Consider the following 12,502-nt stretch of genomic DNA (forward strand, 5'->3'; position numbering starts at 1 on the left):
AGTTGGCTGAGTGTCATTTTGCTGCCAGAAACTGGGAAGCTCGGAGAGAAGGAAGAGAGAAACCTTGTGGAATAAGAACCAAATAACAACCCAAACCGTCGTGGACACAGCATATCGAATTCAATTAGATACGAGCAGCAGCATGGATGTGTGAGAGGGGACGCCTTTTTCAGGCAAATCGGGCTGAGGCACAACTCGCCAGTAGGTTGAGGGCTCCCTTCGAAGTTTGAGTCTGACCGAGCTTACTGCGGTTTGGCTAACAACATCATCGTGCTTGTCTTCTGCCTTCCACACAGCCCGCCACTTCAGAGACAAAGAAAATGGTGTCCTGGATAATTGCGAGAAGTGTTGTGTAAGTAGAAACATAAAAATCACTCTCAGGTTCCGAGGCCAGCTGATACAGCTTTGTTAGCACACATGGCTAACTACTCACGGTCATGTTGCTGAAATAGGAAATGATAGTCCTTTACAGTTGTTATTTACAATGTACGTCGTTTTAAACTCCTCAACACGCAGGTTTGCCATGTATGGTGACGTGAATATAGTTTGAGCCTTACAATGTGCCCGGTGACGTGCTTGTAAATCGGTAGTTATGTTTACGGATAATATAGCGTCGGTGCTGTCAGTGAGTCATCAATCATAGAACTTGTTTTGCATGAGCTGCAATTGTACATGTTGCTGCTGGTGGAGCCGATAAGGAGTGCCGGGTACAGCTGGAATTTTGAAGATACTGTAAACATTAACCCAGGCTAACTGCCAAAGGGGTCCTACCCAACATTTCCAACTTTCCAGACTGTTTAAAATGTTGGACTTGTGGGCTACATGATGTGGAAGTGCCATAATCAGGAGGTTGGTGTGTTTTTATTTTTTATGCTACTCCTAAATGTTATGAACGGTCGGGTGTGAGATTTCCACCAGATCTTGAGAATTTCAACATGTTCGGGCAGGAGTAGGAAGAAGCAGAGCTTATTTAATTCTACCCCTTCTCCATATCATCCATCCATCTTCTTCGGCTTATCTGAGGTCGGGTCCCGGGGTCAGCAGCCTAAGCAGGGAAGCCCAGGCTTCCATCTCCCTGGCTACTTTGTGCAGCGCCTCCCGGCGGATCCTGAGGCGTGCCCAAGCCAGTTGAGAGACAGTCTCTCCAACGTGTCCTGGGTCTTCCCCGAGGCCTCCTACACCTCCCCAGGGATGGATCCGGGAGGCATCCTGACCAGATCCTCATCTGGCTCCTCTCAATGCAGAGGAGCAGAGGTTCTACTCCAGAGTTTCTCCGGGATGACAGTGCTTCTCACCTAATGGAGAGACTAGCCACCCTATGGAGAAAACGTATTTCAGCTGCTTGTACCCGCGGCTTTGTCCTTTCGGTCACTACCCAAAGCTCAGGACCATAGGTGAGGGTATATAATCATTCACACCATATATTTTACATGTTAACACTTACAATACAGCTAATCGTTACGAACGCAATCGTGTTACGAACATGTGACGTTTCTACGGCGAGTAAGTTGAATTTAAGTGCAAGTCGGTACTTAAATTAAAATCCAAACCCAAAACAAACAGTTAAATGTAAGCCCAGTAGTTAAACATACCTGGATTTCTTCAACAAAGGGGTTGTGTTGCTCTAAAATCTACTTGTAATAATTATTTACCCACTCAGTAAATACATTTTTGCCTACAGTCGCAATTTTAAGCATTATTTGGTTAGCTGACAAAAATACAAATATGAACTATCTTTTTTATTTTTGGGCCCGACCAAAGTACTGGACTACAAGTGTGAAAGCACCCTCAGGCTACTGAAAATATCTCGATCAATAAGCAAGTAAATATCACTGAAAACAATTTTGTCACAACAGAGGTCGTACCATGCTAAATGATAAATGCACATGCTAAAAATATATCCACAAATGTCCCAATTATGTTTGGTTTTTTTATACTTCTCAAGCTTCCAGCAGCTTTTACATTGTTCTTTTTTTCAGTCTTTACGTCTGTGCTTTCCATATCCATAATTAGTGGTTTCATAACTTTCTCAAATAGGAATGTGTTGGAGAGGGCATAGAGGAGTGGTGGAAAATATAGTAGGCCGCGCCCTCTTTGTAGCTCAGCCTCAATAGCTAAGGCATTTCCCACCCTCTCCAGGATTTCAGACTTTTTTTTTTTTTTAAGATTTGCACAAGCTTTTCGCAAAAATTGCGATGGAAGCTGCAGTTTTTTTTCTCTTTGCTGTTTTAGCTGTGGGCCGAAGTGAAAGTTGCAAAATGGTTGCAGTTGTCTAATTATGGTAGGGGACTTTCTTGAAGAATAAGTAAAATGAAGAACAAAAGCAAAATAAATGTTCCTCTTAGCAGCTTATCAATATGGCCCCAACTACAAACATGTAGCGAAACAGGCTTTATTGATTAGGCACAACAAAGTGCATGTCTACAGTATTCTAAAAGGACAATATTTGACTAAATAAAGCTCTATCTCAGCTGAGCATGAACTGTTGACGCCTGCTTGGATTAGAGGCGAAACGTCTTCTAAGACAACCTGAACAGTCCAGTTGCAATCGATTGAATGCCCTGAGAATACAATGTCCTGGATGAATGAGAATATTCAGACTTCTATCTCAGCTATATATAAAAGACTAGGGATGAGCCGAAATGAGTTTTTTTCGTAGAGTGGCTGGACTCTCCATTAGAGATAAGGTGAGAAGCACTGTCATCTGGGAGAGTGGAACTGCTGCTCCTCTGCATTGAGAGGAGCCAGATGAGGTGGTTTGGGCATCTGGTCAGGATGCCTCCCCGACGCCTCCCTGGGAGGTGTTCAGGGCACGTCCGACCGGTGGGAGGCCTCGGGGAACACCCAGGACACGTTGGAGAGACTGTCTGACAACTGGCCTGGGAACGCCTCGGGATCCGCCGGGAGGAGCCGGACGAAGTAACCGGGGCGAGGGAAGTCTGGGCTTCCCTGCTTCGGCTGCTGCCCCTGCGAGCTGACCTCGGATAAGCGAAAGAAAATGGATGGATGGACTAGGGATGTGCGAGTACACCACTTTCTGTATCTGTATCTGTTCACCCATCTAAATGATCTGTATCCGTATCTTTACTCTGAGTGGGTGGGGCATAAACCAGAAGTGGGTGGTGCTTAAATCAGTGCATTATTTTGGATTTGGATTGCGGAGAAGTTGCTATATTTATTGTTTACTATTCAGCTATATGTGTGCTTTCGCGTTCAGTACTACGAGCAAAAGTTTTCCAACTGAGTTTATATCACCAGCCAAATTAGAAGCAAGCAGACAAAAAAAAAAGACACCGGCAGCGCAAAATGCATTATCTGTAATGGATACTCTAAACTAGTTAAAACGAGTATCCGGCTCATCCCTTTAAAAGACAATGCATTTTTTTCCTATTTTCATTTTAAAATTATTCCTGTTTTTACTAAGTTGTTATTGTTGTTGTTTAAACATAAACCTTAATCCCTTTGTTCATTATTTCCTCACAACAAAAGTTTGACCGCCCATATGCTCACAACAACCCTATTGCTTGTAGAGGATGTACAACCCCCGCCCCCCCTTCCATCAGGTTATTGGCGTACAGTGTCAGAAAACCAGGAAAATTGACACAGACCTCATAGTCACGGCCCTTCCAAAAGCAACAGGGCTGTTTTGTCAGCTGCAGGCACAGAGAAACGGAATGAAAGTGATGCAACAGGAAGGAAAGCGAATTAGCAAACACTAGTTTTCACATGATGGTAGATTTGATATGGGCTTCTTCAATGCATGCATGCATGAATGAACATTAGAAACTGCCTTTGCATGTATATAGATTTCGTGATTCAACATTTAAATCATTGGTTAAAACAAATACATATACACTGCTAATCAAAAAGACCAGTTGAAAAATTGCAAGAATTCACATTTTGCACTGTTGGATTGTCAGGAGGTTCTAAGTAAAGCTTCAAAATGCAAAATGAAGAAATGGAAATGAGATTAAAAAAATGTTTTGTGTAAGAAATTTATTGCAAACAAGCATTCATGTGAAATAGGCTGTTCATTCGCTGATCAAAAGTTTAAGACCACAGCCTTTAAAAGCCAGAATCTTTGCAAGAATGTGGATTCAGTGTCAGTTTTTTGTCATGATCTCTTGATGGCAAAGGCAAAAAAGCTTTCTCTCTTTGAACGCCGTCGGATTGTTGAGCTGAATAAGCAAGGCTTATCTCTCGCAGCGCGCCTTTCCTGCTGAGGTTGGACGCAGTAAGACAGTCATTTGAAACTTTTTCAAAGATCCTGAGGGTTATGGAACAAAAAAAGTCAAATGGTAGACCCCAGAAAATGTAACCGGGCTTCAGCTGGAGGATTGGATTGGCTGCCCGTCAAGACACGGGACGATCCTCGGCCCAAATGAAGGTTGATCCTGGTGCAGAGTGCAGTCCAATAACCATCAGACGGCAACTGCGAGAGAAGGGTTATAAGAAGAAAAAAACGTCGTCAAAGGCCTCGTCTCCTTCAGCGCCACAGAATTGCCCGTTTGGAATTTGCACGAGAGCACCAAACATGGGACATAGAAAGTTGGAAGACTGTTTTATTCTCTCTTGAGAAAAAAAAACCTTGATGGTCCTGCTGGCTTCCAACATTACTGGCATGACAAGGAGATCCCACCTGAGATGTTTGCCACACAGCACAGTGGAGAGGGTGCTGTCATAATCCTTCAATGGAGCAATGGAGCTTCAGGTTGTGCAGGGGCGTCCAACAGCAGCTGGCTATGTGGAGATGTTGCAGGGGGCATCCCTCATAACTGAAGGCCCTCGTCTGTGTGGTGATGACTGGCTTTTTCAACAGGACAACACTGCAGGTCAGAATGCCGACCTGACAAAGGACTTCATCCAGAGGACCTTAAGCTCACTCTTTTGGACCATCCTGCGTGGTCTCCTGATCTAAATCCAATTGGGAACATTTAGGGATGGATGGCAAGGGAAGTTTACAAAAATGGCCATCAGTGCCAGACAGTGGATGCCCTCTGTGAAGCCATCTTCACCACCTGGAGCAGCATTCCCACCAGCCTCCTGGAAACACTGGCATCAAGCATACCCAAACCAATCTTTGAGGGGATTAACAAAGAATGGTGCAGCTACTCATTATTGACACCTTTTTTGAACATTTTATTTCTATTTTAGGGTGGTTTTGATGATTTATATTTTTTAATCTATGGTCTTAAACTTTTGATCAGCTGATGAACAGCCTATTTCACTCTCATGCTGTTTGCTATAAATTGCGTACTTGAAAAAAATTATTGTCACTCCCATTTCTTATTGCATTTTTGCATTCTTTTTGAAGCTCTACTTAGAACCTCCTTCGGATCAAACAGTGCAACAATTTTTGCTATTTTTCAACTGGACTTTACGTTTTGATCAGGAGTGTGTCTATTTTTATTGAGTTTGTTTGTTTGTTTGTTTTTTTACATCTGGTTGTTGCGATCTAAATATTTTTTTTTTATTGTCTGTAACAAAAAAAAACCAAACTTGAATTAATCAAGAAAATGTATATATTGCCCATGCATGGGCATGCTGATTCGTTGAAAACATTTCTGTGTGTACGGGCCCTATAACTGATTGTTAAGCATATCCGTTACTGGCATTAGCTACATCTCAGCTCTCGTGCTGCAATGCATGCAGACGCTGAATAGCTCTGCTCTTGCTGTCAAAAACAAAATAGAACTTATCAAGGCACGGTCACCAAACCTACTGCATTAGTTAGGGTTCTTAAAATATTAATGCTTTACAATGGAAGTAGAGGTGAAAAGCTCCTCAAATCAATATTGCAATAGTTGTGTTCATATGTTGATAATGTCTCTTCGCTTTCTAATGCTTTAACTTTCACTGTGGCTGCCGTGTGCCGTGATTGATGAGCATCTGGTATGTTGTGTAACTGTTTTTCCTGCTACACATGTAAACGGATATAGGATAACACTGTTAGTTGTATTTTAATGTGTGAAGTAATCATTCCTACCGTGTGGAAAGGTTGACTGAAATTGTTGAATATACTTTTGCATTAGGGCGAGGAATCTCAGGGTGCCTCACGATGCGATATGATAACATGAATGTCTCACATCGATAACGATAATATCTCCACATGGCGATAAGGGTGAAACAAAAACAAACTGAAAAAACAAATAGTTTATATTTTGCAAGTGGAATTTCACAGCTTGGTGGTAAAAGCTGATTTTGAGCCTGGTGGATTCTGGTCTTTAATGTCCTCTAACGTCTTCCAGAAGGGGTGGAGTGTCCATGATCAGTCCTACAAAGGTGGTGTTGTCAGCAAATTTGATGATGGTGTTGCTTGTGTGAGTGAGAGAACAGTTTGCAAAGAGGGAGTAGAGGAGGGGACTAACGACACATCCCTGAGGCGTCCTCGTCTTCAGGATGATAGTAGAGGAGGTGTTGATTCTGGGTTTTGTCTGTTGCTGAGGAAGCCCAGCATCTAGGTGCACAGTGCACTAAATATTTAGTGTAGTATTGTGGTCATGACTTAATCCCCAGAACGAGACATTGAGTCATCCAGAAAAGGTTGAGCAGCATGAGGATGATGTTGACAATAAAAAAAAGTCAACTAAACAAAAGCCTCTTAATTGAACAACGCAACAAGACTTGTAATGCCTGTGAATATGTTCTTTCATCCAAGTCATTGTATTCCCAGGGCATTGAATCGATTGCAACTGGACTGTTGAGGTTGTCTTAGAAGACGTTTTGCCTCTCATCGGAGCAAGCTTCATCAGTTCATGCTCAAAGACTAGGTGGGACAAACACTAGTCAGACTAGATAGGACAGCTCTAGTCTGACAACTTGGTGCAAAATCCAGTGTATTTATCCTTTAATGGAGGAGGAATGTGCTGACAGGAATAGTTTTGCTCTTTTGTGGTGTCAAATCACTGTCGTTAGGGGAAAAAAATGGAGTCCTCCGGTCGCTATTGATGGTTGTTTGGGTGGTGTCACCTTCTTAGCGTTCCATTCAGATGTAATGATGATCATGGATCCACCTGAAACCAAGGTGCCTGTGCCTTGTTTATTTGTTAGAAGCTAAATGATGTAATCTTTTGGGAAGAGATGAAAGGACAGCATTCTATGTGGGAGAAAGGTGGTGTAGCAGACCTCCCTCTTGGTTAGGAGATGGCTTGTCAAGCTTAACGTAGATGGCTATGTCGTCTGACTAGTGTTTGTCTCACTTAGTCTTTGAGCATGAATTGATGAAGTCTGCTTGAATGAGAGGTGAAACGTCTTCCAAGACAACTTGAACAGTCAGTTGCTTTGCAGTTGCATTCAATGCCGTGATAAGATTAATATTACATGAGTTTACCGTAATACTTGGTCTTGTTTCCCCTGCAGGCTTGTGTTTGGGACCCTGTATCCAGCGTACTACTCCTACAAAGCCGTCAAGACCAAAAATGTCAAGGAATATGTAAGACCATTTTACATTTCTGCACACACACTTATTGTAAGGCAGCTTAAACTGGTGACAGTGGAACATTTCATTGACAGTTGGTGGACAGACATCTCAGGATGTCTGCACTTCTCTTCTTGTGTTAAATCTTGTTCAGGCAGTGGGGTAATCATTTTTTTTTTTTTGCTTTGAGATTCTCCCCCACTGCAGTGTTAGGAATGAAAGAAAAGGGAACCACATCTGTAAATTAAACAAATGACTAGCCTTTTGATGTACCTGTATTCGGCCCTCACTCGAGCCGACTTTTCTGCGGTGGGTTATTGCTGGTCAATCTGAAGAGCTGATGTCAGGTGTTTCTTTTTCTTTCCCTTTTTAACAGAAGGCAATTATTCACAGACGGGGCTAGTAAATGTCTCATTTTGCCTCAGGAAGGCGTAATGGCAGCTCTATATTTCAGAGGTCACATCTTAATGCCCATCTTGCTGATGGGGTGAACGAGGGTGGGCAAGAGAATAAAATGCTTGTCGTGACAAACGGACACAGTAAAAAAAATAAAGGGCATGGAAAGGAAGATGAAAAGGAGAGGTAGAAATGTTGATGTAGAAGAGGCAGAGGTATAGACAAACATAAATCGTCTCATGGTGCAGAGGAGCTTGTGCGTGCGTTTCTTATTGAATTAGTAACAACATGCTAACAGATAAGAAACGTACAAAGTACAGAACATGAAAAAGCAGCAGTAGTCATTTTGGTTTGGTTTAGTTTATTTGAACATGAAGGTTACAATGGAATACATCTCATGAATCATTCTTTCACAGTTCCACATGTCCAAAAGGAGTAGGACGAAGCAAAGCTTATTTAATCCTACCCCCGTCTATTCCACATCTTGTACAGTACATATTATTCACTTCCATCACACCTTCCATCATAAATAACAGTAAGAAGACAAAAAGTGTGTGTGTGTGTGTGTGTGTATATATATATATATATATATATATATATATATATATATATAAATAATACAAAAAATCATCATGTCATGTAGGCAGATTAAAATGCTAATACAGTGGACCTTAGGTTTTTGTCATTAATTTAGTTCCTAAAGGTCAGACAATAACCGATACGTACAAAAAACAAGGCATTTTTCCCCATAGGAAATAATACCCAAAAATATTAACGGAAAATACATATTATAGAGAATATACAGTGGTGTGAAAACTTTATTTATATACCACATTTTAAAACAAGCAGGGTTGACCAAAGTGCTACAAAGGCTATATAGACAATGAGACAATAAAATCAAGCAATAAAATAACTTTGTCAGTAATTTTGTCAGTTTAGCTAAAAAACTATAAAATATACAAAATAAAATCAGTGTTCTTGTTCCGTTTTTGTTGAATGCCGTTGAAAAGAGGTAGGTTTTCAGCAGGTTTTTAAAGTGCTCGTGTGTGTGTGTGTGTGTGTGTGTGTGCATGTGTAGGGGTAGTGATAAGTCTAGAGTGGGGGACAGACAGGAGCAGTGTGTCTGCAGACCTCAGGGCCCTACCTGGGGTGTGGAGCTGCAGGAGCTCAGATAGGTGCATTGTGTTTATCTCACTTGAGTTCAATTTCTCTCGCCACACATTGGCCTGGTTACTGCCACACCTGTTCTCAATCAAGAAATCACTTAAATACAACCTGCCTGACAAAGTAAAGTAGACCAAAAGATCCTCAAAAGCCAGACATCATGCCGAGATCTAAAGAAATTCAGGAACAAATGAGAAAGAAAGTAACTGATCTATCCTTCTGGAAAAACTTATAAAGCCATTTCTAAAGCTTTGGTACTCCAGCGAACCACAGTGAGAGCCATTATCCACAAATGGTGAAAACATGGAACAGTGGTAAACCTTCCCAGGAGTGTTCGGCCAACCGAAATGACCCCAGCAGTGCAGTGACGACTCATCCAAGAGATCCTAAAAGACAACAACAACATCCAAAGAACTGCAGGCCTCACTTGGCTCAGTTCAGTTTAGTGTTCATGCCTCCACCATAAGAAAGACACTGGACAAAAACAGTCTACATGGCAGAGTTCCAAGATGAAAATCACTGCTGAAGGAAAAGAACATTAAGGCTCGTCTCAATTTTGCCAGAAAACTGATCCCCAAGACCTTTGGGAAAATACTCTGTGGTCTGACGGGGCAAAAGTTGAAATTTTTGGAAGGTGTGTATCCCCGCATTTCAGAAAAAAACATCATACAAGCAGTAAAATGTGGTGGTGGTAGTGTGATGGTCTGGGGCTGTTTTGCTGCTTCAGGACTTGAAAGACTTGCTGTGATAAATGGAACCATGAATTCTGTCTACCAAAAAATCCTGAAGGAGAATGTCCTCCCATCTGTTGGTGACCTCAAGCTGAAATCAACTTGGGTTCTGCAGCAGGACAATGATCCAAAACACACCAGCAAGTCCACCTCTGAATGGCTGAAGAAAAACAAAATGAAGACTTTGGAGTGGCCTAGTCAAAGTCCTGACCTGAATCCTATTGAGATGCTGTGACATGACCTTAAAAAGGTGCTTCATGCTGGAAAACCCTCCAATGTGGCTGAATTACAACAATTCTGCAAAGATGAGTGGGCAAAAATTCCTCCATAATATTACAAGAAAAATGTCTTAAATTTACAAGAATAAAATCATAATTTGTGATGGAAAAACATAATTATTGAAATAAAAATTAAATAAAGTAATAAATAACTTAAAATATGTAATAAAGTAATAAATAACTTTTAAAAATTAAAAAAAATATATATTTTAAAAAATTGAAGTTGAAATATTAAAGAATTTCATTTTCTGAAGTCGTCATTTTATGTGGAACAAAAAACAAAGAACAAAGTTGCAATTCTGGAAAAATCAGGTTGGGAAAAAGCTGTAATACATAGAATAAATTAAAAATATGGGAATAAAGTCAGAACATTACAAGAAAATGTGAATGTTGAAATATTTTAATCAGTGTAATTAAGGAGAAAAAGTGTATACTGATAATATGCTTTTTCGCCTCAATCACGAAGCTGAGATGCAGGCTGTTTTCCCTTAAATTTTACATAACTTCTTAGCATGTCTACATGGGTTTGTGTACGAAATGTAAAATATCAAAGTGGCCTGTCTATCCTTTGATTTTTCAGTATATGGCCCTCCAATGGAAAAATTTTGGACACCCCGGTTCTCGACAAAAAAACTAAATCGTATGAAAACTGGAGTTTTTGAAAACGAACGGTTGGCTGTATGTATGCTAACACCTCTTTATCACGTAGCGAACACTGCCTTGTTGCTGTCCTTCCGGGACCTCCCATGAAAATAGTTAGAAAGACCATTGGAAATTTATTTAAAGCAGAACAAGACAATGAGGAGTCGAATAACAATTATAATAAAAAGAAAACAGTGAATACTCGAAAACAATCGTGAACTGTGTGTGCGTGTGCGTGCATGTGGAAAAAGAACTGGTCTGCATTTTTATCATCACAAGATAGAGTGAAAGGTGTGGCCAGGATGACCAAATAATGTTTAATTCACCAAACTCAACATTGCTCTGCTGCCCTCTGGCTGACACAGCTCACACTAATGTGAAATGCTCTGTGAAGGTGATTTTACTCTTATCTTCTTGACGAGCGAAAAGATTACATTTGAAAGTGCAGAAGTGTGTGAAGAAAATGAGATAAAAAGCTTGTTGCTGCTTGGCCCTATGCCTGTCGACAATGGCTGGGAAAAAGAGGCACATGTCATCATCATTTGAGACCTGACCATTCATTTTCAATGGCAACTCTATGGGAATTTTTTTCTGGAATTGCACATTGCTTATATAACTTAAGAAACACAATGTTGTTTTTTCCTCTGCTACTGTGCACTTGTAGGTCCGATGGATGATGTATTGGATTGTTTTTGCCCTCTACACTGTGGTGGAGACCATCACTGACCTAACACTGGCATGGTGAGTTAAAAGTTTAAACACTTTAAAAGTGTCCATGAGCAATACACTGAACCCCAAATTGATCCGGATGCTACGTGATCAGTGTGTGCATGACCTGCTAATTTAGTTTAGCAGTAGCAAACGCAACCATCAATTGCTGCACGGTGTATACCGCATTGAGGGGCTGAAGAAAATGTGCAATTTTGGACATACAGCCATAGCAACACAGGAATGGCTTAAAAAGGAGCACATTAAGATCCTGGAGTGAGCTGAAACTTCAATTTGCCTCAAAACTGCCAGGATTTGTAAAATGTCTGTAAAGAATAGTGGACTAAAATTCCTCCTGAGGTGTGTGCAACCCTGGTGACCAACCCCAAGAAACATCTGACCTCTGTGACTGCCAACAAGGGTTTTTTTTTCACCAACGAGTATCAGAAACTTACTTCCCTCAGGCTGTCGCTTTCAATGGGATTAATGTCCGGAGACGAGGCTGACTAGACCACTCCAGGATCTTGGGTCATTGTCATGCTGGTAGCACAATGCATGACCCAACTTCAGACAGGCTTGTACATGCGCCATCTTGAGCAGGTGAACCTTGCGGGCACTGCAGCATCTTGATCCATTCCAGCAAAGCCTGATACCTTTTTCTTTTCTTGGTGACTCTCTGGTCCCAGCTCCATTGAGGTCATCGACAGCCCGCTCTCTGTATAACACACTTAAGTGCTGGTGACGAGTTAGTCCGGAGGCAGAGTCAAACCGGTTCCAAGATGGCGCTGACCGCCTACTGAGTCTACACGGGTTTTACTTTGTATGTTCTGGGGTAGCAAGCCACCTCATTGGATCACAGTTGTACACTAAAAGGGAGGTCAGTCCGCCATCACATGGTGGATTTTTTTTCTGAAAGAGGCCATATAACCAGAGGCTGAACTTTAACTGGTTGGATTGACAAATTGTTGATTTGTGTGTCTGTGTTGTTGTCCATTTCCAGGTTTCCTTTGTACTATGAACTGAAAGTAGCCTTTGTGATCTGGCTCCTATCCCCCTATACCAGAGGAGCAAGTTTAATTTACAGGAAATGTCTGCACCCGCTGCTGTCCTCCAGGGAGAGGGTAAGCTCATGAATCATGATTGAGATATTCAAAAGTTGCAATGCT

General features: G+C 41.4%; 1 protein-coding gene across 4 annotated transcripts in view; it reads left to right on the forward strand.

Moving 5' to 3' along the window:
* Positions 1 to 12,502, forward strand: part of reep3b (receptor accessory protein 3b) — a 32,357-nt gene continuing 19,855 nt past the window's right edge. For 2 of the 4 annotated variants that reach the window (XM_054758330.1, XM_054758349.1), the window contains exons 1-5: positions 1 to 201; positions 297 to 352; positions 7,360 to 7,432; positions 11,293 to 11,369; positions 12,337 to 12,457. In XM_054758330.1, the coding sequence (XP_054614305.1) occupies positions 321 to 352; positions 7,360 to 7,432; positions 11,293 to 11,369; positions 12,337 to 12,457 (303 nt within the window). In that variant the 5' untranslated portion in view covers positions 1 to 201; positions 297 to 320. Of the gene's footprint in view, positions 353 to 388; positions 850 to 7,359; positions 7,433 to 11,292; positions 11,370 to 12,336; positions 12,458 to 12,502 lie in introns of those variants that run through there. The other 2 variants (XM_054758339.1, XM_054758353.1) reach the window with 2 other exon arrangements.

This window comes from Dunckerocampus dactyliophorus, chromosome 2, assembly GCF_027744805.1.
Source record: "Dunckerocampus dactyliophorus isolate RoL2022-P2 chromosome 2, RoL_Ddac_1.1, whole genome shotgun sequence".
Lineage (NCBI taxonomy): Eukaryota > Metazoa > Chordata > Actinopteri > Syngnathiformes > Syngnathidae > Dunckerocampus > Dunckerocampus dactyliophorus.